Here is a 25,450-nt window from a genome sequence, read left to right as displayed (position 1 = left end):
AGGTTAGAAGGAACAGATTCTTGTTGTCCAATTCAAGTGAGGCTAGGCCGCGTGCTCACTTTGACATTTGTGTGTCTGCCTCTTCACCAAAGGCTTACAGCTGACATTTGTGTTAGCATGGATACACTACCACTTCATAACATAGCGTATTTGTTCTCTTTGTTGTATTCTGGCATAAAAAAGTATGCTGCTGCCCACAGAAGTAGGTTGACTTCTGAGGGTCACAAGCTCATTTTGGAAAAGACCAAGAACAAATTTAAGAGATTTGTCTTTATTTGTGATGCCTATCCTCTTTGAGGGGGCATGGGGTGCCGAGAGGAAATGACAATGATGCACAAATGACTTGACAAGGGATTCTCTGACTCCATACGTGCAGGAATGCAAATTCTTTGTATTTTTGATCTCTGTCTCACTGTGTTTAGACATAACGTGAAAGTCAGCTTGGTGCTAAAACAGTGTGAATGCAGTAAGTTTCAGATCTGAAGTGCATCTTTTAAATGTATGTATTTAACTAACACATGTAACTCTGTATGTGTATGGGGAGAAATGCGTCTCACAGAAATTCTAAGAAATCATGGTTAATTCACAGATGCTTCTTTTAAGGGGAGTTTAGAAAACCAAAATGCATACTCGGAAAAACACTTCTAAAAGCCAGTCTTTAATTTGGAAAACAAAATGTCTAAAATCATTCCAAGGGTGACACAGTTTTGCAGCAGCCATGAGAACTTTCAGCAGTTTGCATCAGCTGGTCCATGTGGTGAACGGCGTTCCCATGAGAAGCTTCATCACCTTCATCCTTCCTCCCACAGGCCTTAGTCGTATTTCCAACACTGATTTCAGTGAGAGGAAACCCCTGGCCTCCAGGTTAATGTCATCCACTCAGGCAGCAAGATTCTGACACACTCTGCATGTATAAGCACACAGTCTTACAGGTTCCTAAGAAGATCCTTGAATTTTTGCTCCTGATTAAGAAGATGGGTTTTGTCATCTGGTTTACATTCAAGATCAAGATGGCTCATCGTTCTCAGAAATAAGCTTCCTTCTGAATTAGGAAACTTCATCATAAGACTTGAGATATACTGGTTTGGAGAGTTTTCTCAGTTTCTCCTGGCTTCGAAGTCCCCGGCCTCGTAGTGAGGTGAGGCCCATTGGAGGCAGATGAATCTGAATAACAAGAATGATGATGATATTGAAAGCTATACTTATTGCAGAAGCTTGTATTATTCACTGTGGGTTTATGAAGATACCATGCTGTCTGCTAAGTGCTAAAACTATACTGAGTCATTATATGGTTTTTGCTCAAATTAAGCCTTATACTAATCTCACAAAGAATCATTGCATTTTTTCATATGTAAGAAAATGGGGGCTCAGAGAAGCTAAATAACTTGTAAGTTCAGTGTTGGGATCAGAATTTGAACCTAGGCCCATTGTTCCAGAATGTTTGTTCTTTGTTAACTGCCTAAAATAGAAAATGATCACAGAGCACACAGCAAAGGATTCCAGCGAAAAGAGTCTTGGGGGAAATGTGTAGATACTAAGATGTTCAGCACGGAGTAAAAATTAGGTCTAATCTAAATGCCTACTGAGAGACAGCAGGTTAAGTCATGGCTGTGGGGGCTGGCATCGTGATGCAGCAAGTTCAACCACCACATGTAACGACAGTGTCCCATATGTGCCAGTTTGAGTACTAGCTGCTCCACTTCCAATTTAGCTCCTTGTTCATGTGCCTGGGAAAGCAGCAGTGTATGGCCCAAGTGTTTAGGACCCTGCACCCATGTAGAAGACACTGCTCCTGGCTTTGGCCTGGCCCATCCTGGCCACTGCTGCCATTTGTGGAATGAAGGAATGATGGAAGATCTATCTCGCTCTCTCTTTTTCTTCCTCTCTGTAACTCTTTCATATAAAGAAATAATTTTTTTGAAGATTTATTTGAAAGGCAATTACAAAGAAGGAAAGATAGAGCCTCTGTCTGCTGGTTCACTCCTCAAATGGCTGCAACAACTAGAGCTGGCCAAGAGCCAGGCACTTCTGAGTCTTCCACATGGGTGCAGAGGCCAAAGCACTTGGGCTTATCCTGTGTTGGGTGGAGCTGGACTGGAAGTAGAACAACCAAGACTCAGCTGGTGTCCATATGGGATGCCAGTACCACAGGTGGTTTTACCCACTCCACTACAGCACTGGCTTAAGGAATCTTTTTAAAAACTCATGGCAGTGGTAGTTACGTTTATCCTACTGGCCATGGGTGCCACTCAACATTATTTCTGGATGTGTCTGTGAAGGTGTTCCTGGATGAGACTAGCACTGAGAGTAGACTCAGTGGAGTATGCAGTCAGCCCTTTCCGAGGTGGATAGGCACCATTCAATTTGCTAAGAGCCCCAATAGAACAGAAAGGAGGAGCAAGCAGGACTTCCCCCATGTGCTTCCTGCCTGCTGTTTGAGCTGGGATATTTCACGTTGGACTGGGATTCCTGCCACCATGCTGGCCTCCCCCAGGTTCTCAGAACTTGGGACTTGCGCTGAATCCCATCACTGGTGTTCTCCTGGGCCTCCAGCTTATGGATCATGGGACTTTGCAGCCTCCATAATCACGGAGCCGGTGCTTTGTAATGCACCTCCTTTAATCTAGACAGACCTGCATCGACATGTACATTCTATACTACTAGTTCTGTTTTTCTGTAATACAGTTGCACATTCTTAACAGTAGAATGTGGTGTAACCATTTTAAAAGGTTGAGACTAAACTGTGCAAAAATATCCAAAAGAGATGATGTAAGTAGACAATGAAACAGTATGCCCAGAATTTCATAGATGTCAAAAAAAAAAAAAGACCTGCATAAGGATAGAAAAGAATAAAAGGCTATATTGCCAAATTATTATGTTGCAGCAATTTTTTTAAAAAAGTGCTGCTTTAGGAGGTTACAGAGTTGAATATGGGCAATTTCAGAGTTCCATCTAATGGGCCTAGCGGTAAGTTCCAGAGGATGTGGATTTCTGACAGTTTTTACTCTCTGAGGATTCCTTTCATGTATGAACTTTTATGCATTTATTAACAAGAAACTCCAAAAGGCTGAGAAGAAATAAAAAGCCTTTATAATAAGGAAAACAAAACCATTTTCATTAAAAAATGTGAAAGTCGAAAGATGAAGTTACCAAAATAGGAGCTGGTTTTCCCTTCTGTATGTGGTAAAGCTGTACAAGTAGAAGACAGAAGGCATTCACTGACATCTCTTCCATGACGGGTTAGTGGCACACGAGGATGACATACCTCTGTGCTTCTCCATGAGCCCCCTGGAGAGATGCTTGGGAATAACAGGACTGACAGAGTAAGTACCCACCCCCCAGCTGTTAACTGGAGTCACACTTACCGGCCTTGGGTAAGGAATCCGGTAATGAAGTCCAATTTCAATCCTGGCTGTACATTCATCGATACATTGCTTAATCAGGTCTGTGTCTGTGAGCTATTACAAGGGGAAAACAAGTGAGGCGTTTTGGCCTATTTCTGATTGTATTTGACATACAAGGATACATTTTCTTAAATATTTTTTCCATTCACTAGTCACATTGTCACATACAATCCTATATTCAAATTTTTTGCAGATTAAACTTTCAGAATTGTTAAAACAGATAATACAGGCACATGTAAAAAATAATAATTTCCAAACGATCTAATATAATAATCTCTCTGCTACTCGTCTCCAGTCCCCCTTTTGTTCCTCCAAGGATATTGTAACGTGTAAAGAGAGAATTTTTTTCTTGCATAGATGATAACTTGCTTCTGAGCCTTATTCACTAACATTAAATTCACATACACAGATTTACTTCCATTCTTTTTGACAGTTCTACCCAATTCCAACAAAAGGCTTTATTATAATTTAACCAATTTCTTATTAACGGAAAGTTAGGTTATTTCCAACCTTTTGCCATTCTAAACAGTTTTGCTATAGAGTCCTCTGAATTTTTTTTTTTACTTTCATGCAAATATATCTAAAAGGGAACTGTTACAAAGGCTTTAAGTTCATGCATTTTTAATTCTCACAGATAGTCCCAAGTTGCCCTCTTGAGTTTGCACCAATTTATATTCCCAACACAGAATGAGGGTCTTTTGTACGGCCTCCCCACAGATTAAAACTTGCAGCCAATCGTTTCAGCAAGTGCTATCCAGAAACCTCCTGAGGAAAACACTGAAGAATGATCTACTTCTTATTTTAAACTGTAAATGCCCTGCTTGGAAGAAATGGAAACAAAAGATTCCTGAAACGTCGAAGTGGTCAAATTATGGTGGTTCACATTCAAGTAAAGGAATCAGAGTTCATTTGGAAACATAAAAATGCCAAGTAGGGGAAGGGGAGAAACTTGCCTACTGAGAATGGAAAATGAATTAATATGTGGCCTCAAAGTAGAGGCAGGATTACATCAGCACCAGATGACACCCACAGAGTAGTTTGGGCTCATGTGGCTTGGAAATTCCAAGGGCGTTCCTGTCCTAGGGTACCTTTTGGAGCATGGGGGAAGAGTTCCAGGAACAGTTGAGTCCTGCTGAGTCCCGTGGGGCAAAGGTTCAACTTTCTGACTCCTGAGCTTCTCAGAAGCTATTGCACTGCATTCCACATTGGGAATAATTTCCATGTTGCCTTTGGCCCACTGGGATTCAGAGCAATTCATAAGATACTTTAGGATTAGTAAGCTCTTAGAGCAACTCAAGTTACAAGAAACTGCTTATGTCTGTAGGAGGCACTGGGGAGAAAAGAGAAGGCCCTCACATAGATACGGTTTATGGTGCCAGAGTGTCTTGACTTGCAGGTGTTCATCTGAACAAGGGCTAACAGACAAAATTCAGTCATTCTTAGGTTTTCTGCATGACTGTGCCATCTCTGCTACCACCCATACTGATAGAAAATTTTTTCTCTAAATGGACTCTCTGATAGGCATGTGATCTGATACTTTTTTTTTCTAACTGATGTTAAACCAGTTGACTATTTAAAATTAAAAACCCATGTACCTTCTCTTTCTGTTGTTCCCAGCAGGCACATACACCTTTGTATGGCTCACCCCTTGGGCCAATTTCAGCAGAAACAAAGGAAAAATGACTGCAATCATAGAAAACTTGAGAGAATCACTCAGGTGAGTAAGTTGCAAAATTTCACTGGGCATGTACTGTGATATCCCCAATACCAGGCCGGACGCGCTGAGGCCATGGTTCTGTGCCTTCAGTGACCAAGGCTTCTACACATGATCAGAACAACTCTGACACCTGAGGCACAATGACATATAATCAGCCAGTGTGGCGGTGACTGCCACGGACTGCTACAGAAATTCAGAATGGGTGGCAACCATGGAGTTGGGGGTGGGTAAAAGTTGAGGAAGATTTCTTAGAGAAGATCAGTGAATCATAGTAGTGGTCAATGCTTATTAGTTTAGTGACAACGACAAGCAGGTCCCACATGATACACTGAAAAAGTGTAAGACATTATCTGTGTGCTCGAGGGACTGACAACCTGGTTTAGTCAAGAAATGACAGGAATGGGCCCGGTGCGATAGCATAGTGGTTAAAATCTTCACCTTGCATGCCCGGCATCCCATATGGGCGCCAGTTCTAATCCTGGCAGCCCCGCTTCCCATCCAGCTCTCTGCTTGTGGCCTGGGAAAGCAGTTGAGGATGGCCCAAAGCTTTGGGACCCTGCACCCACGTGGAGACCCAGAAGAAGCTCCTGGCTCCTGGCTTCAGATTGGCTCAGCTCCAGCTGTTGCAGCCACTTGGGGAGTGAACCATCAGACGGAAGATCTTCCTGTCTGTCTCTCCTCCTCTCTATATATCTGACTTTGCAATAAAAATAAAGTAAATCTTAAAAGAAATGACAGGAAAAAGGTTAGTAACTACTTTGGGGTCTCTGGCACCTACTGAATAAAAATGTACTGGGCCTACAATTCTCATATATGTATTTATATTGATTTATGGTAGGTTTGTGTTCCCCAACAAACCCATGCTACGTTGAAAATACTACTAATCCCCAATAAGTAGTTGGACTTGACTGACTATAAGATGTTGGACTCTATGCTTGGCATATACTTGCAAAGAGGGGATTTCAACTGAACTTGAACTATGGTTATGCAACAAGGTGGAGGAACCCACCATGGGGGGAGGGTGGGGGGAGAATCCCAGATTCTATGTAATTACAACACAATGTAATTAATGAATAAATTTAATAAACCCCCCCCAAAAAAGAAAATACTACTAATCAAAGAAGCATTGAGCACCACACCCCACAGCTTACGATAGCCTACCTTGAACATGCTGTGAATACTTGCTATCCTACAGTGGTGCAAACCATCCATTTTATGCTTATTACTTAGGCACCACCATAAAGCTGAGAAATGAGAAACTACATATCAAACCATTCTACGTCAGGGACTGTCTGTATAAACAAATATTTTTAATGGATGACATACAAAAATAGAGCAATTTGATTTTATTTCTGTTCTTCGGGGGATTGTTCCAGGACCCCCTGGGGTACATGCACTCTGCTTTGGCAAGCATGGTCCATGCTCAGAGCAGAATCTTGAGGAGTTGGAGAAAGGTCAGTGGCGTAGAAAGACAGCTTTTAGCAGTTCACTCTTAAAAAGCAGGAAGGCTTCAGGGACCCTGAGAAGGGGAAGGTATTAGACATCAGGAGGGCTTCTTTGGCAGCAACTGTCTCAGCTGTGATTTTTTAAATATTTTTAAATAATGCATTTTTTTAATTGGAAGATTTTTTTAAATTGGAAAGTCAGATTAACAGAAAGATTTTCCATCCACTGGTTCACTCCCTGAGTGGCAGCAACAGTCGGAGCTGAGCTAATCTGAAGCCAGAAGCCAGGAGCCAGGAGCCTCTCCCAGGTCTCCCACATTAAGACAGGGTCCCAAGGCTATGGGCTGTCCTCTTCTGCTTTCCCAGGCCACAGGCAGGGAGCTGGATGGGAACTGGAGCAGCTGGGATACAAACTGGTACCCACATGGGATCCTGGTACATGCAAGGCAGGGACTTTAGCCATTGGGCTACTGAGACAGGCTGTGTGTCCTTCTGTTCAACTCTGAAATGTCTTTGAAGGGCTTTGTCTTAGCTTTATATCCCCAGGGCCCAGGTCTGGTGTGTGGCACGTGTGAGCCAATTCTTGGCAGATGAGGAATGAGATAAAGACAGAGTGGTAACAGAAGCTGTGAAAGGAATGGGCAGGCATGTGGGGAGGGCGGGTGGACTTGTAGGAAGGTGAGTTCTGCTGTGGTGAGGTCCGCCAGGTGGTCTCTCTGAGGCCAAGGCTGTGTCTTCAGATGTAAGAGTTGATACTGTAAGGTACTGGCCTGGCACATAGGGTGACCTTTAGGGGACCCTCACAGCTGCCACGATGGGCCACAGATAAAATAGCAGTCAGAGAGGGCTCACAGTGACAATAAGTTGTTTGGAAGTTTCACGAAGCAAACAGGGGCAGCACTGGATCCATCTGATTGGTGAGAAGGAGCCTGAGGGGAAGGGAGGTGCTGGAAGCCTCTTTCCATGCTGCAGAGCTAAGAGCTAACACTTTATGATTTGCTGGGATGGGTCATATCTGGCTCCCTGCTGTCTGGGTGTACAGTCCCATTATGTTAGCGGCTGCAAGGAGACTATTTGACTCAATTCTGTGGTTCCAAAGGGCAACCTCATTCTGCTAGCCAAGGCAGCTTGAGTTCAAAGCCAAATTATGAAGGGAACCTTGTGTCTTAATCCTATTCTCTCCCTTCTGAATGGTTTATATTGGGAGGCTTTGAGTGGTTTATGAATTTAAAAAAGCATTTCACTGTATCCACCCCGCTGGGGACAGACGGGCAGTGGGCATGTTCTGGGGAAGGGCTTCTCCTCAGAAAACTGTCCTTGGCCTGACCTAACGTCACCTGGTGTGTGGGGTCTGCTGCGGATGATGAGTCCGTTATTGGCTAGACTTGAGTTCCTGGCGGCTGGGCAGACTAGCACGCTGTGCCTGCGGCCGCTTCCTGCCTCAGTCATCTCCATGAGGGACAGAAAATAAATGAATAAACCCCATAAGAGACTCCCTCCTCCATGTAGTCCACAGCTGAAGCTGACTTACATTTTTGTTTTTCTGGAACAGTGTTCTGGCTTCATTTAGTATGTACTCTTTCTCCTTAATGGTGTCTTCCATCTGCCCTGATGCCGCCTGCCATTTCCTCGCGACCCTGAAAATGCTGCGGTAGAGGCCAAGAACTTCTTGTCGTGTTGCTGTTGTCATCTTCAGACCCACCAAAATAGAAGAGGGGAAATTTGTATCAAAGTGCAATTCAATAGTAGGCAGCTAGGCAGATGTACAGTTTTAAATCAAGATCTTTAATTAGTCTAGAAATAACTGCTCTTTCAGAACAGATCAGTTGGGTAGCGCTGCCAGAACTGTGCAGTACAAACACCAGCTCTCTCTCTACATCATCCCAGAATGGAAGGCCATTTTACAAACACGTCAAAACCCAACACTGTCTTTTAGCATTCTTTAAACTGGTCTTCCCAGAAGAAGGGGATAGTTGCTACTCAGCTCCAACCAGCTGTTGCTATGAGAGCCTAGCAAAACTAGATATACCGACAACCAAAGAGTAAGTGACAATACATATTTTAAAACTATGAAATCTTAAGGATGGCAGTGTGGTGAAGTGGGTGGGTTAAGCTACTGCCTGCAACATGCCAGTCTGCTAACGTGCCTGGGAAAGCAGGAGACAATGGCTCAAGTGCATGGGTCCCTGCAGCACATGGGAGTTCCAGATAGAATTCCAGGCTTCTGCCTGGGTCAACCTGGCCACTTGGATACTAAACCAGCAGATGGAAGATCTCTTAGATCTAGCTCTCTTTCTCTGAAATTGGGACTTTCAAATTATTTTTAAAAAAAAACAAGCAAAAAACAATGAATTTTTAAAAAGTTTTGTTGTTTTTTTCTTTATATATATGTTTAAAAATTATGAAATCTTTAAGAAAATACTAAGTCATTAATTTGAAAATGTAGGTATCATCAAAGTAAAAAAAAAGTCTATTACTTTAGTTCCACATACAGGCTATTAGAATGAACCCTCTGTACATGCATCACAGTATATTTGAAAATACTTCTCAAAACCATTGATCTGCTTTGCTGTCCAGTAAGAGCTGCACAATGAGTATAGTAAAATCTCTGACCAAAGATTTCTCTGGCGTTCTACTCTGAAACATCCGATTTAATTTCAAAAGACTTGTCAGAATAAGGACCAACCTAAGAATATTCCCTAAAGGTAGCTATTTTTGTTTTGTTTTGTTTTAAGATATAATTCTTATCATTCCATTTTGGACAGAAAAAGATATAGAGAATGATAGCTATATAGTCTCAATAGACCCTAAGGATTTGACCCACGGCTTGGGATGCCCACATCCCGTTTTGGAGTGTCTTGAGTGAAGTTCTGGCTCTGTTTCTGATTCCAGCTTCCCGCTAATTCACTCCCTTGAGATGCAGCAAGACACTGCCCAAGTGCTTGAGTCTCTGTAGTCCACATGGGAGACCCAGCCTGAGTTCCAGGCTCCTGGTTTCAGTTCAGCCCAGCCCCATCTGTTTCAGGCAATTAGGAAGGCCTCTGTCTTGCAAGTAAAAAATTTAACTTTTAAAAATTATGAATGTAATTGAAACTCCCATGTTATCCCTTCCAAATTATTCTTTCTTACAGAAGCAACTGCTATTGAATTTTCATGTATTCCTGTCATGTATATCTCTACACTTAACATTAGATAGTATTGGTTTGCGAGCTTTAAAACTTTAGATGTAAAATTACTAAATATATAGACAAAAAACAAGTTCTGCAACTTTTTTTTACATTCATCATATTTCCATGAATCATTCATGCTGTTACACGGATCTCTAATTCAGATATTCTCACTGTTGCAATTCATTCTACTGCATGAAGTCATCCTAGTATTAAAGGGCAGTGGCTTGTGGGAAAAATAGGATTGAAAGCTTACTTTGGTGCAAAAAAATTTTTTAAATGTATATGTGCATTTTTGTAATATGTATGTATTTCCAAGAACATGTTATTATTTGAGAGGCAGAAAGAGAGCTACCCCACCTATTGATTCATTCCCAAATTCCTGCAACAGCCTGGCTCTGGCCAAAGTTAGGAACGCAGTTCATGTCTCCTGCATGGGGGGCAGGGCCTCAAACACTTCAGATATCACTTGCTGTCTCCCAGGTCTACATTAGCAGAGGGAAGCAAAGCAGGGACTTGAACCTAGGCACTCCGGTATGAGATGTGGGCATCTTAAAGTTGTAGGCCAAATATCTACCCCTTTATGAACTTTTGAAGACACCTTACAGGTAAATGTCTATTGTGTTGCTAGATATTAGATGGCTTCAATTCTTTTTTTTTTTTTTTAACTTAATACATCTCTTCTTTTTGACATTTCTATGTGTAAAAGAAGTTCGAGAAAGACGGGGTCGGGGGAGGGGTTCTGGGTGAAGGGAATGTTCTATTACTGCAGGATTTTGGTTAGCCAGAATAATAACTATTGTAGTGACTTTAACAAGAAGACATGTTTGAAAGACAAGGACAAATAACAGTATAAGTAACAGGCCTTGGGACTTGGACACTTTATGATTTCTGGGTTTTACTCAAAGAGGCTTGTATGCATTAGGAAAGAGGCTGCTCCAGGCCACCAAGGAGCCTGATCCACTTCTATTCACTGGGGGAGGCATATATACTTTAGGATAGTCCTGAGCCTATCAGAATTTAGGTAGCTAAAGACTGACAGAAGTGGGTGCATAATTTATCTAGAAATCCCAAGTCTGCAAGGAACTCAACGAGAATTTCTCTTTAGAACTTAATGGCCCTTCCTACATGCCCTGAACCTGGGGACCTTTCTTGAGCAATGAGAAATGAACTAAAGCTTAACTATTTGATGAAAAAATTGAAAGCACTCTTTCACTCCATTCTAAGGTTAAAAAGGATCAAAGTTACATTCAGTACCAACCCCAAGCTCCATGATGCTTTACAGAGTTTTAAAAAAACTAAAACAAAAACTTAAAAGGAATTCATAAAAACCAAGAGAGAACATCACGCATAATAAAAACACAGATGAGATGATGACATTTTTCCTGGTAAGGAAACAGGTTTCTGAGTTGCTGGCTCTTCCTAAAACTCCATGGTTTCGCATGAAAATACATGAGTCAGTTCCTCTGAGGGGAAAGAGAGTCTGTGGCACCTAGTCATGATTGCTTCACCTCCGTCAGGAGCAGACAGAACTTCCTTGACTTCATGACACCAGAGGAGGAAACTGTCAGCCTTTTCCAAAGCCTGTCTTTTATTGGTTCCCATGGCTTCTGACCATAAACCATAATCTGAGCCACCAGCCCCACAATTAGCTTACTCAGGGCAATCAACAGTCCTAACAATTGGTACTTAATAGAACTATTTTTAAAACACTTTAACTAATGTTTAATCTTAAAAGGGAGATAAGCGATGTCTCTCTCTTCATCAACATCAGGTGGCCCAGAAAAAATCCAAGTTCCAAAGCAGAAAAAAGGATGTAAAACTCTATCTATCCAGTGTGTATGTTCCTTTCATGCCCCCCCCCCTTTTTTAAAGTAGAATTACAGAGACAGAGAGCAAGTGGGCAAGGCATCGTCCATCTTCCCTCGCCAAATGATCGCATCAGTTGGGGCTGGACCAGGCCAAAACCAGGCATATGTAACTCCATCTTCCACGTGGGTGGCAGGGGCCCAAGCATGCGGGTCATCTTCTATTGCTTTCCAGATGAAGTAGCTGGATCGGAAGTGAAACAGCCCGGACTCATTCATATGGACTGGTGGCATTGCAGGCTGCAGGTTAACGTGCTGTGCCAAAACACAGGCCTCACTGTGCACTATGAATAAGTCTGACCTGCCACTTCCTTCTAAGTCTTGAGAAAAGGCAAGAAAGTAAGGAAAGGGGAGGAGAGGAGAAGGGAAGGGAAAGGTTTTAGTGAACTGGTTTCTTCCTTACATTGGGGACACAGACCCATTAGGTTCCCTTTCTAGCAGACTCTCTCCTGACCCTTCCCTTTTACCCGACCAACTGTTACTCATCTTGAGGCTCCCCAGAGTAAACCAGGATGTCTTAGAAGAGATTCTGCGGCTCCCCCTGCCTTCCAGCCACCCACACTGGGTCAGGTCTCTCTGCTGAGTCACCTTCCCACGGCTCTTGGTATTTCTTTGTAGTCCTCATCACTGAGGTAATGGTTTGTGATGTTTGTCTTCCTCCAGTAGAAGCTAATCCTTACAGGGTCAGTAACTACATTGATCTTATTTATTGCTCAATTCTCAGCACCTAGAAAGGTGCATAACAAAAATATCTCGTGCTAAAGAAAGGTTGTGATTCTAGAAACAAAATCCGTCATACAGAACTTAAAGAGCCCTCTTATTCTTGCTCTCTTTCACGGTACAGATCTATGTAGTCTTTGCTCTTAGAAAGCAACTCATTTAGAAAAACGGCTTGTTCCCAAAGAGTGTTCTTTCCATGGATTTAATGGCTTGAAACCAACATTTATTCCACTGTGAATTACTTCTTACAATGAGCCTGAGACTGAGGAGGGAGCTGTGTCCTTCTTCACTAGTATCCCAGGTAGAGCTCCTGGTCTGCTCAGAGTTTCACAATAACATCAGAAAGTATTCATTTATTTAGAGGATCACTTTGAAGGGCAGTCTCAATCAGCTATGAAGTCTGTTTTCAAGGAATAATAGTCACAGTTCAAGTTCTATAGCCTCTACTCTCATTGTGACAATTCTTGGGATTCTTTACTCTTTTTCATCTCCCTGACCACCCCAACCCCAACTCCAACCCCAATTCCAAAATGAGCAAAAACTGAGCAGAGGGCCCGGTGTGGTAGCTTAGTGGCTAACGACTTCACCTTGCATGTGCCAAGATCCCATATGGGCCTGGTTTGTGTCCCGGCAGCCCTGCTTCCCATCCAGCTCCCTGCTTGTGGCCTGGGAAAGCAGTACAGGGTGTCCCAAGGCCTTGGGACCCTGCACCTGCATGGGAGACTCAGAAAGAAACTCCTGGCTCCTGCTTCAGATCAGCTCAGTAATTTGTATAGACACACAGCACTAAAAAAAAAAAGCAAAAGACTGGAAAGACTGAAAAGCTACAAACTGGCCTCTTTTCTGAAGCCTACAATCACGTACAACCAAAGTACTAGGATGACATGCACCATCAAGTGCTGACCATGTTCTGTGCAGGCCTGTATGTGTTGCTGCTTGTGAGTTTTGGTTTATTGCCATAGTTGGGACAAGTTTCCTCTAACACAAGTGTCCGAAAGTTTGCGTGGGGACACATATTTGGATATATTAGTAACTGATTATTTCAATGTTTATTAGAATAACCCATCAAACTCATGATTTAGAGCAATTTAGATGGTCTAAAATACAGCTTCTACAAAATTAACGTTTTAAAAAATGGCAAGCTGGTATAAAACAGAGGTAAATAGCACAGGTGTTGTTGTGCAGTTCAGTCAAGCCAATACTAGAGAGACCTGCTGAGACCAAGTCCTGCCTCTGCTTTGGATCCAGCTGCTTGCTCATGTTCTCAGGAGGCAGTGAATGATGGCCGAAGTACTGGAGTTCTTGTCACACCTGTGGGAGACCCAAATGGAACTTCTAGATGCTGGCTTTGATTTGACCCTGCCCTGGCTGTTGTGAGCATTTGGGGAAGTGAAACAACAGATGGAAGATCTCTGTGTGTCTTTGACACAAATAAATAAATGTGTAACAAAACAAAATAATAGGGCATGGTGGCGCATTGGGTTAAGCTGCTGTGATACTGGAGTATCACATACTGGAGTGCCCTTTGGAGTCCCTGCTACTCTGCTTCCATTTCAGCTTCCTGTTAATGTGGTTCAGAAGGCAACAAGTGTTTGGTCTCTGCCACCCATGTAGGAGAACAGATGGAGTTCATGACTCCTGACTTCAGCCAACTAAGTCCTGGCCATTTGGAACGTAAGCCAACAGATGCAAGATCACTTTCTTTGTGTGTTTCTTTATCTGATGATCTGCCTTTAAAATAAATTTGTGTGTGTGTGTGTGTGTGTTTAACTAACAGCAAAAATTGTGATGTGGACTCAACAACAAGTTTGGAAGCTGCCGGCCTTAGGCACCTGCTATAGCATGCTTGTTTGTCTTGGCTGAGCCATCCATGGACGGTGCCTCTTTTCTGCTGCCACCGAGTTCTACCAGACATCCACCTACTATCAAACTTTTCTGGAGCACCTTTTCCCCGGTTCCTAACACAATCAGCTATTGCTCTTTTGTAGTTATTTTATGATATGTCTTTTTCTTCCTGAACTCTCTGAACTCCCAGAGGACAAGATAGGTATCTTGATAATTATAGTAGTAGTAATAATAACTGTTTTTGCTTTAGTATATATATATATATATATATGTTAATATATATACATGTTAATTCCCACAATCATCAAGACAATTCTATAAGGTAGATGCTGTTGTCACCTCCATTTTACAAGAGAGGAACCTGAAGCAAAGAGAGACTAAGTAACTTGCCTGAGGTCACAGAAGAATAGGCAGGGCCAGGATTCAGTCCCAGACCGTGTATAGTCAGAGCCCATGCTTTTCATCACTAAGTAGTCTGCTCAGTCTCAAATGCTGATTTCTTGAAACGGCTGAGCCAGTGTGACAGAGGGAGGTAAAGGTTTCTTTCTCCTTCCTGTGACAAACAGCAAAAGAGGGATTTCTTCTGGTACCTTGATATGGATTAAAATAACCTGCTGTTATCCTACAAGTCTTTAAGGAGGCTGTGCCTTGGGCTGGACTGCTCTGCTCTTCTATCCCCCACAGCAACCTTATCCCTTCTGAACAAAAGGGAGCTGACGTCATAGAATTTCTGAGAAATCTGGGTAGGAGTTCCTTACACTGCAACCACTCTGCAGGCCTTCCACTTCCCTCCTAGGGAGCCAGTCATTCATTCACTCAACATTTACTGGTTACCTACTATGATACAGAGTGATAAACAGGCATCAGGCTGGGTATTTAACATAGCACTTGAGATGTTGCTTGGGGACATTGCATCCCACATCAGAGGGTCTGGTTTCAAATCCCAGCTCAGCTCCTAATTCTAACTTCCTGCTAAGGTGCACCTTTGGAGTCAGCAGATGATGGATCAAGTAGCTGGGTCCCTGTCCCCCACTCAGAAGACCCAGACTGGATTCTTGGCTCATCCAGAGCTATTACAGCTATTTGGAGAGTAAACCAATGGATGCAAGAGCTCTATTTCTCTGCCCAAAAAACCAAACAAATAAACCCCCACACACACAAACAGCCATGACCCTTACCCTGCTAGAACTTATATTCTAGTGGCAGAGGCAGGGTGATACACTAAAGAATTTCAGATAGTGATGCCTATTCTGAAGGAATGAACCAGTGAGACAGAACAAATAAGCAAAGATGGGATGGTCAGCACATTTGAGTGGAGTCCTGAATCCCATGAAAGTGCCTATTGGTAGAAAGAAGAAACAGCAAGAACAATGGCTTCAAGGTAGGAATCCGCTTCAAAGATGAATGTGAATGTAGCAAGAGCCTTTGGGGAAAAGGCCACAGGTCAACAGAATCTAACCCACGTTGGGAAGGCAAATTTTGGAAAGGAGTTTATATGTTATAAGCAAAAAGAAGACAATGGCAGATTTTTAAGTAAACTGGAGTTAACATAATGTAGTTTACCCTCTGATCATTTATTTGAGAATCAGAAAGCCAAAGAGAGGGAGATCTCATTCATTTATTCTCTAAATGACTACAGCAGCTGGGGTTGCAGCAGCTAGGTATCCAATCCAAGTTTCCCAGGTAGATGGTAAGAGATCAACTATGCAAGCTATCACCACTGCTTCCAAGGCTCTGCGTTAGCCTTAAACTGGAGTCATGAACTGGGTACTAAACTCGGGTAATTTTAAATGGGACACAAGGTATCTTAGTTTCTTAACTACTAGACCAAATGCCCACCCCTATATCTTTCTTTCATTCTTTCTTTTCTTAAAGACTTTTTATTTGAAAGGCACACACTTCCAGAGAGAAATGAGGCAGATATTCCATTTGCTGCATTCACTCCCCAAATGGCTCCAACAACCAGAGCTGGGCCAGTCTAAAGTCTAGAGCTTCTTCAAGGTTTTCCACATGGGTACAGGAGCCCGAGCACTTGGGTAATCCTCTGCTGCTTTCCCAGGCACATTACTAGGGAGATGGATGAGAAGTGGTACAGGCCAGACTCGAACTGGCACCAACATAGGGTGCTGGCATGGCAGGAAGAGGCTTAATCTATAACGCCATGGTGCCCCTATATTAAAAAAAAAGTTTTAGGTATCAAATAACACTATAACTATTCATGATTCCATCTCTTTGTTTTCATATTTATTCATTTTTTTTAAAGATTTATTTATTTTTTTATTGGAAAGTCAGATATACAGAGAGGAGGAGAGACAGAGAGGAAGATCTCCCGTCCAATGATTCACTCCCCAAGTGACTGCAATGGCCGGTGCTGCACCAATCTGAAGCCAGGAGCCAGGAACCTCCTCCAGGTCTCCCATGCGGGTACAGGGTTCCAAAGCTTTGGGCTGTACTCGACTGCTTTCCCAGGCCACAAGCAGGGAGCTGGATGGGAAGTGGAGCTGCTGGGATTAGAACCGGCACCCATATGGGATCCGGGTGCGTTCAAGGTGAGGACTTTAGCCGCTAGGCCATCGCGCTGGGCCCAATATTTTTTCATTTTTTTATTTGGAAAGCAGATTTACAGAGAGAAGGAGAGACAGGGAGACAGAGACAAAGATCTTCCATCTGCTGGTTCAATCCCCAAATGGCTGCAACAGCTACATCTGAAATCCAAAGCCAAGAGCCAGTAGTTATTTTGTTTGTTTTTTGGGGTCTTCCACACACATGCAGGGTCCCAAGGACTTAGACTATCATCCTCTGCTTTCCAAGGCCGTAGCAGGGAGCTGAATCAGAAGTGGAGCAGCCAGGACACGAAATGGTACCTATATGGGATGTGGTGCTTGCAGGTGAAGGATTAGCTTTGTTGAGTCACTGCACTGGCTCCAGATTCCATGTCTCTTACAGATGAAGAAAATAGAAATCTTGCCTAACACCACTTAACGAATTGACAGAAGAGTTGTAACCAAGAGCTCAAAAGGCTAGATGACTGTCTACTTGTCTTGCCACAAGATTTCCCTTGTTTTTATTTTGGGATCAGTTTGAAAGAAATGATCCAGTATCCACTCTCCCTTTCACTCACTGCTAAGATACAGTGAGAGGTTCTAGAAGGCTCTGGGAACCTACTCTACATACCCAGGTACTCCACGTATCCAGACCAACTTCTGGAGGAAGCCTTTATCTACCAGTAACAAGGGCCTCAGCCCTGCCTCCTTTCTCCCACCTTTGGAACAATTTCCTCCCACCTCTGGAGAGACATCTTAGGATGAACTCCTAGAAGTTTGAGTAGAGATAAAAATTCCCTCTCCCCAGATGAAATTTATAGAAGTATGACTCTGGTCTCAGGAATGCCAAAATTCCTAATGTTGGCTTCTCATGGGGCTTTGCCTACTGCTGGAAGTGTTGCAGTACAAACAAGAGAACAGACAAAAAAGGCAAAGGCAGTAAGCTGATTTTCAAGCTATAAGTGATTGTAAAGACTTCCATTCTTTCAAGAAAGATCTAACTCTAAGCATTTTTTTCATCATAAGTAATGACTTCAGTATAGTCAACTTTCTCTGCCAGGTGCTTTCTGATTCTTTTGGAGACTGTGCAGACCACTGTAAATCAACCCAAACAGAACCAGTCATTGTCCACTAACAGTGACATATCCTATGTCCCTGCTGCCCTACATCCTTTGATCTGGGATTCCTTTATTGTCATAGGAAGGTCCAGTTCACATAACCAAGATGACCTCTCTCTGCCTATCTGCTGCTTCTCGTTCTCCGGTTTCCTTTACCTGCAGGGGTGCCCCTTTCACTCGGAGACTAGATCAGTGTTCCTGCTAAGTACACTGCAGGCCTGTGTACACGCCTATCTTAACATTCATCCTACCTTATAGGAATTTGACTTACCTTTCTTTTCTCACTGAGGTATGTGATACAGGATGATGGGAAAGGCTGGAACTGTGTCTAAAGTCACTTTACTTCCAGGCTGAGCATGTAGTTGCAGCATGAAAAAGATCTGAGAATAAATTCACCAAGAATGGTCCCCAGAACTGTCCATTCTCTTCCTCAAAAATCCATGGTAGTGTTTGGATTAGGTTTCCCAATTGAATACTCACAGCAATTTAAAATATTAGTTAGCCCTCCCAATGAGGTTTTCAAAAGCAGAGGGTAGCAGGAAAAAGAACTGAAACCTCGACAAAAAAAAAGAAAAAGAACTGTTATTTAGGGGATGAGGAGAGACTTATTCCTATCCAGGGCAGTTTAACCTTACACAGTTATGATATAACGCTCAGTCTTAAGGTCTTTAAATCCCAGTTAGGTTTGATTCACTGGAGTGAAATGATTTACAATGTTTCTGTGAAACTCTCAAACATAGAAAAATGGGGCTTTAATATTTAAAAAAAAAATCATTTCGGGGGTGGCACTGCGGCTAACCACGCTAATCCTCCACCTTCAAGTGCCATATCCCATATGGGTACCAGTTCATGTCCTGGCTGCTCCACTTCTGATTCAGCTCCCTGCTTATGGCCCAGGAAAGCAGCAAAGGATGGTCCAAAGCCTTGGGACCATGCACCTGTGTGGGAGACTCAAAGGAGGCTCCTGGTTTCAGACCGACTTAGCTCTGGCCGTTGTGGCAATTTGGGGAGTAAACCAGCAGATGGAAGATCTCTGTCTCTCCTTCTCTCTGTAAATTTGCCTTTCAAGTACAATTTTTAAAAAATCATTTTTAGGAATAAGGTTCAGTTACTTGAACCCAGTTGATCACTAGGGTTAAAACAAACTCAGGAAAACTTAAAGGTTTTGTCATTTTGAAAATCTCTAGAGAACTGAGATACTCTTAAAAATACCAGACCATGGGGCCCTGTGCAGTTGTCTAGCTAAGCCGCTAGACATCCTTGCCTTGAATGTACCGGTTTGTATCCCAGCTGCTCCGCTTCTCCTCTAGCTCCCTGCTTGTGGTCAGGGAAAGCTGTGGAGGATGGTCCAAGGCCTTGGGACCCTGCCCTCACATGGGAAACCTGGAAAAAGTTCCTGGCTCCTGGCTTTGGATCGGCTTATCTCTAGTCGTTGTGGCCACGTGGGGAATGAACCAGCAGATGGAAAATCTGTCTCTCCTTCTCTCTGTAAATCTGACTTTGCAATAAAAATAAATAAATCTTTAAAAAAAAAAAAAATAAGAACATACCAAAGCATGTAGGCTTTCTTTGCCCCAAAGTTTTCAAATTTTTCTCCCTACATTTCTAAAAAAATACCAGATACAATTCAAAAGAATGAACATATGAGCTCTGAGGGGGACAAACCTGGGTTTGAATCCTGACTTCACTCCATGGAACAAATAGGCAAAGTACAAACTTTCTACACCTCAATTTCTTGAAATGTAAAACCTTTTTCAAAGGGTTATAAGGATTATTCACAAGGTAATCCATGTAAAACATGTAGCATGAGTTCCCGGGAGGCATGAGTTACCTGAATAGGAGGAAATAAAAGCGGAACAAAGAGGCCTCTTTTATCTATGCTAAGCTTTGTCTGCAGTGAAGGCAAAAGAAATGTGTGACCTGTTGGCGAATTTATTACTCTGTGGAAGTAATGGATTTTCCTAAAGCTGTTTCCCTCTGATCATTAATAATCCCTGTACAGTAAAGGGCTATTGTTCTTCAGTATGAGTAAATAACCCTGTTGGAGACACCGCTTATCTTCAGACCACAGCTCATACTTCTTACTGGAAATATAATGCAGGTGCCAACACAAAAGGCATGACAGGCTTCCCGTCCTATTTTTCCTCCTTTATCTTTTACACCTTGTTTATCCTCCTCCTAGATCTGTTATTGTCCCTTCTTTTGGCTGCACACCCATATCCTATACAATATCATCCTATTGAACTGAATCAGCTTCAAGTGCAGCTTTGCCCCCTCACATCCCTGGAACCCAAAAGTGGAAGTGTAAGGCTAAATGTTATTTTGCAAATCTCACAATGTCTTGATATGGTACGCGGAATCATATCATAACTATTCTCTAATATACCATCTTTTTACACAGCAAAGTGACAAAAATGGTGTGGCGGAGATGGGGGGAGCAGGAAGAAGGTACATTAAATTTATCTTTTATCTCAGGAAAAAGAAATCATGTAATATAAAAAATTTTCAAAACAAAGGGCAAAAATAAATGTCAGGGAGTGGGCACTGTGGCACAGTTGAGTTAAGCTGTCAGTTGGGACACTGCATCCCATATCAGAGTATTCAGGGTAAGGCTACTCCATTCCCACGCAGCTCCCTGCTAAAGTACCTTGGGAAGGCAGCAGATGATGGTAAAAGCTTTTGGGTTCATACCTCCCACGTAGGAGACCTGGATGAAGTTCCTGGCTTCTGGCTTCAGCCTGGCCCCTGCCTCACTCAGCTGTTCCTGCATTTAGGGAGTGAATCAGCCTGACCCAGCCCTGACTGTTGGATGCAGTGGGGGAGTGAATAAGCAGATGGAATCAATCTCTCACTCCCCCTCTCTCTTTCACTCTGCCTTTTAAATAGACAAGCTTTAAAACAATAACCAAAACAAGAAAAAAAAAGGCTGTTGCAAAAACAGATTTAAAAGGTATTTTAAAAACAAAAATAAATATCAATGTATGAAAGACTTCTAAAATAACAATCCCTAAAAAGGTAGCAGGATGCCACACACCCACTCTAATGCTCCCCCAAAGATGTTCCTCAGTTTATCATAGTTCTAAATCCATTGCAGGCTGAAAATATTATAACCTGAGTATGTATTTAAAATCCCTAAGTTAATGAACATCAGAGCTTAGCTTGGCAACCCACAGCAGTGCAGAGTATCAGTTGTTCACCCACGTGATCCTGCCACTGCCCAGCCTTCCTGGAGAATTGTTTCACACAGTTGCCAACCCAGGGAAACACCAAAATGTCAGGCACAGTTTCCATTGAATGTATATCCTGTTGTAAAGCCACGAAATCCCATATGTTGGAAACTGAATGTATAGGATGCCAGCACTGGACAACAGCACAAGATGATACCTGTACACAGGAAGTCCAAAGGGGCTATTGCAACCAAGACAATAGATAGATACAGCTATTTTTCTCTGCAGGATTAGGAGTTCTAGATGGAAATCGAGTTACGAGTCCTTCTAGTCAAATGAAATGGGAGTGTACGTTTCCCTGTCAGCATATTTTAGAAGACAATGTCAAGGCAAGGATTATTCAGATGTGTTGGAAATCAGCTGCCAGAAGTAGGACGCAGAGAAAGATGGGAGGAGTGGGATATGGAAGACCAGTGCTGTAAGCTCAACCTTTTATTTCTAACTCCCCAGCTAGGATTTTCAAGCCTGCTGGCAATCAGGGAAGACAGAGAATACAAAACACTGAAAACATGAATCCTGCTCTGGGCCAGGTGCTTGGCCTACGAGGCTGGGTTTGAGTCTCAGGTCTGCCCACCCCTCTCACTCCACCATTGCAGCTTTCTGCTAATGCATACACTGTGAGGCAGGAGACAATGGCTCAAATAGCTGGGGCCCTGCCATCCATGAGAGACTCCTGGTGTCCTGTGGTTCAGTCCCTTGATGCTGCAGGCATTTGGGGAGTGTACCAGTGGACAGGAGATATCTGTCCTTTGATGCCTTTCAAATAAATTCCTGCTGTTGTAATCTCCCAAGGAAATGAATTAGGACTTCAGTTGTGGTAGAAACAGCTGGAACTTGACAGCACCTGATCCTAGCTCCCACTGACAGATAATTGCACTTTTTACTTGGACTTGGTTCCTATTAAATAACAAATGGACTGGACCTCCTTAACTAGCCTTAAGTTCCTCCAGAGTAGGAGCAATAATTTCCCACTTCTACAAGTGGGTTATGATGAGCAACCAATACACCTTCAAGTTTTTCTCACTCAACGCAGATGAAAAGAAATGTGACAGGATAATTTTGTCCACCTGGTCCAACAGGGTAGCTACTGACTAAATGTACTTATTTGACACTTGGAATATGATTATTTTGTCTGAGGAACTTAATTTTTATTTAGTCTCATTTGGTTGTTGTCATATAGCCTAAGATTTGCAAATGAAATGCTCATAGGGATCAGCCAAGTAGTGGAAGGGAGGAGATACTTTTGACACACTTGGCATGAGCCAAATAAAGGGAAGCAAATCTTCTAGCTGTTGGTATGCAAGAACCTCTAGGAACCTTATGCTGGTGCTATCAGATTTCCCAAGCAAAGCTGAAAATCTGGAATTTAATGTTCAATTCCTATTTTTCTTAAGATGTATTTCTTTATTTGAATGGCAGAGTGAGATCTTCCATCCGTTGCTTTACCCCCAAAATATCCACAACAGCCAGGGCTGGGCCAGGCAGAGCCCAGGAGCCAGGAACTCTGCAGATCTACGTTGAGTGGCAGGGACACACTTAGGCTGTCAAATACTGCCTTCCCAGGCACTTCAGCAGGAAGCTGGATCAGAAGTGGAGCAGCCAGGACTCAAACTGGCATTCCAATAGGAGACACCACTATTACCACAATAAATTTGTAGGCAGTATATGTCTTGCCAGTAGGTGACCTCCAATCTAGCCCTTTCAGCTCTTTAAAAAAAGGGGCCTTCTTCAAGGCCATTCTACTGGTGAGCAGCTGGTCCAAAATTGAAATAGAGGCCTTCTGATTTTTCTTCTGATACTCTTCCTCGCATCATTTTGAGACTGATCATTTCTAGTGGTATTAGCAGCATGCCAGGGACACACCCCTCTGTCAGAAGGTGTCAAAATTCCGCGACTGATAGCTTATGAACAGTATTCCTATCCAGCCATAACCAAATGCTAGTCTGTGTGAGCAAGGCTCTGTATTAGGAGTCAGACACAAAAACAAACAGGCCAGGGCCCAGTGCGGTGGCCTAACGGCTAAAGTCCTCACCTTGAATGCACCTGTATCCCATATGGGCGCTGGTTCTAGTCCCAGCAGCTCCATTTCCCATCCAGCTCCCTGCTTGTAGCCTGGGAAAGCAGTCGAGCCCAACCCAAAGCCTTGAGATCCTGTACCCGCATGGGAGACCTGGAAGAAGTTCCTGGCTCCTGGCTTCAGACCTGCACAGCACCGTCTGTTGTGGTCACTTGGGGAGTGAATCATTGGACAGGAGATCTTCCTCTCTCTCTTCCTCTCTGTATATCTGACTTTAAAATAAAAATAAATAAATCTTAAAAAAAAAAAACAGTCCAGGGAGGAGATCAACATGCATTTTTTAAAAATCAGGTTTTTCTATAATGGAAACAAATTATTTACAGTCTAAAAGCAGTGGCAGCTGGGAAGAGGGAGAGATGAGATTTGAGCTAAGCCTGAGGAATGAGTAACGCTGGCAAGCAGATGGATGAGTCTGAGTTTGAAGATGGGCCCCATTATTCCAGGTTGGAGGGTGGGAGCGGTATGTGTACCTTCTTTTTCCTTTCATCTTTCATGCTGTGGCTGTGTCAAGTCTCCTCTACTGGCTTTCCCTTGCTGGGAAAATTCCAAAGGTTAAATGCTGCAAGGAGCTTGGGGACATTCTTTCATCATCCTCTCCCTAGTTCATCTAGAAATAAACTTCTTGGGTACTATGAACTTTCCCTTGTTCTGCATATCCAACCTGACATCTTCACCTGGCTTGTTAAGACGTTTACCAAACTCAGGATGCTTGAAAGACAACGCCGGTTGTTCATTTCCAAACTGCATTCCCTCAGGAAGTCATCCTCGTTTCTCCTCCTCCTCTTAAACATACATCCAACTAAGCAATGAAGTCCTGCGAGCTCTACCTCCAGAATTTTTTCTGAACCTTATTCCCTCCATGTCCACACCTTGGGGACCCTTTTCCATACTACTGTCACCTCTCCCTTGGCCTTCCTTGTGCAATACCATCTAAACAGGCCTGACAACTTCCTTCCTGCTCCATCCAGAAGGCTGGGTAATTTCTGAAAACCTACCTCGGATAAGGTTAAAAACAAAAAACAAACAAACAAACGAACAAACAAAAACCTTCAGCATCACAACAGCCAAGCCCTTGCCTTGGGCAAAAATACAATTTCTGCTCCATCGCCACTCCCCCAACTTCATCACAGGGCTCTATGACCTGTCTTTCTGCTTCAGCCACCTGGCCGCCTCACAGTCTACCTTAAAATCCCTCCCACTGGCTCTATTCTCCATCCACAAAGATCATTCCCTGCATTGGTGGCCTCCTCTCAACAACAGCTTTCTTCTATTCAGAGCGGCCTTCAGACCCCACAGTTCATCACTTCCTCTGGTCCTGGAGGCATTTCTCACTGGCTGACACCTTTATCATCCACTTGCGAACTCTCCCGCACGACAACGAGAGGCGCATGCTTCATTCCTGTTCTCAAATGTGTCCATCGAAGGAGCTGAGAAGCTGGCTCACTGTCCAACAAAGTGTCCACTTTCCTAACGGGGTCTCCTTTGAGTCTGGCTTCCCTTGACAGACGCCCCTAGGTCCTTGGAATGATTCCCTACCGCGTCCCATTTACACTTGTGAATTCCCGTCCCCCCAACCCCCCCAAAAATCTACAAAAGCCTCAGAGAGTGGCTCCAAACCAGGTTTCCCTTTTCTGGGACGCGCGGGACACTTTCCTGAGGCAGCTCCCCAGAGACCAGTGGCGTGGACACCGAGCCGCCCTAGCGAGGCGGGGGGGGGGTCACACAAGCGCGTCTCCTAGCAACGCCGCACCCCCACCCCATCCCTGCTCCTTGGGGCGCCACCCCCTCCCCCAGTCTCCCGCGCCAGGAGTCCGCGTCTCCATCCCTTGCACTCACTCTGCGTCAGTTCTGCCTTCCCCCACCCACAGAAGCGCGGCAGCCTCCGGCGGGCTGAGAGGAGGCGGTACCAAGAACCTTGCTGAGCCGCGGCCGAACGAGCTTGGGCAGGTCCGGTAAGCCAGGCCGGACTAAACCACCGGCGGACTTCTCTGGGAGCATGAGTGCCAGGTCAGAGGTAGTCTAGAGTCTCCCCAAACCTCAAATCCTACCCCATTCTGGGTCTCACTCAACAATATAGAAAACTCATCCTTCCTCTATGTTCCCCTAACCCCTTCCGTAACTCTTCCCACCTCATTCCAGTCCCCAAAAATGGTCCAGCCCAGCTCCTCCTACCTCTCCCTCCCCGTTGCTACGGCCTTGCCCTTACTTGGCGACGGCTTCGTACGTTTTCGTGTAACGTCGTGACGCAATCTTCTAGCCATTCCCTCCCCGCCCCTCTCTCATCCTCCCTCCCGGAGCAGGCGGCCGGCGGGGTTACCG

At 43.7% G+C, this 25,450-nt stretch overlaps 2 protein-coding genes across 7 annotated transcripts in view; one reads left to right on the top strand and one right to left on the bottom strand.

The window, feature by feature from the left end:
• Window positions 1–646: 646 nt before the first annotated feature.
• Window positions 647–25,450, bottom strand: LYRM1 (LYR motif containing 1). Of its 5 annotated transcripts, none has more exons than XM_058680367.1 (5): window positions 18,095–18,382; window positions 14,557–14,719; window positions 8,098–8,256; window positions 3,366–3,458; window positions 647–1,164 (listed from the first exon to the last, which is right to left on the bottom strand). In XM_058680367.1, the coding sequence occupies exons 3-5, from the start codon at window positions 8,254–8,256 to the stop codon at window positions 1,048–1,050; spliced, it is 369 nt and encodes a 122-aa protein (XP_058536350.1). In that variant the 5' UTR covers window positions 14,557–14,719; window positions 18,095–18,382; the 3' UTR covers window positions 647–1,047. The 5 variants fall into 5 exon arrangements, with proteins under 5 accessions (XP_058536350.1, XP_058536352.1, XP_058536349.1 ...); XM_058680369.1 differs by lacking the exon at window positions 14,557–14,719 and having other exon boundaries at window positions 18,095–18,177; window positions 18,308–18,326; XM_058680366.1 differs by lacking the exons at window positions 14,557–14,719; window positions 18,095–18,382 and adding an exon at window positions 25,338–25,450.
• DCUN1D3 (defective in cullin neddylation 1 domain containing 3) overlaps window positions 24,999–25,450 on the top strand; it is a 34,741-nt gene continuing 34,289 nt past the window's right edge. For both annotated transcript variants that reach the window (XM_058680361.1, XM_058680364.1), the window contains exon 1: window positions 24,999–25,138. The gene's annotated coding sequence lies outside the window, so the exon portion shown is untranslated. The remainder of the gene's footprint in view (window positions 25,139–25,450) is intronic.

The sequence above is a fragment of the Ochotona princeps genome, chromosome 24 (assembly GCF_030435755.1).
Source record: "Ochotona princeps isolate mOchPri1 chromosome 24, mOchPri1.hap1, whole genome shotgun sequence".
Taxonomy (NCBI): Eukaryota; Metazoa; Chordata; class Mammalia; order Lagomorpha; family Ochotonidae; genus Ochotona; species Ochotona princeps.
The sequence above is the reverse complement of the archived record's forward strand: the minus strand, read 5'-3'. Positions and strand labels throughout refer to the sequence as shown.

Excerpts from the sequence above, each read along its gene's own strand:
- LYRM1 (XM_058680366.1), bottom strand. The coding sequence starts at position 8,256 with ATGACAACAGCAACACGACAAGAAGTTCTTGGCCTCTACCGCAGCATT. Across the intron at positions 3,459-8,097 it reads TGTTCCAGAAAAACAAAAAT|CTCACAGACACAGACCTGAT; the intron begins GTAAGTCAGCTT and ends CCCTTGTAATAG. Across the intron at positions 1,165-3,365 it reads GGATTCCTTACCCAAGGCCG|ATTCATCTGCCTCCAATGGG; the intron begins GTAAGTGTGACT and ends CTTGTTATTCAG.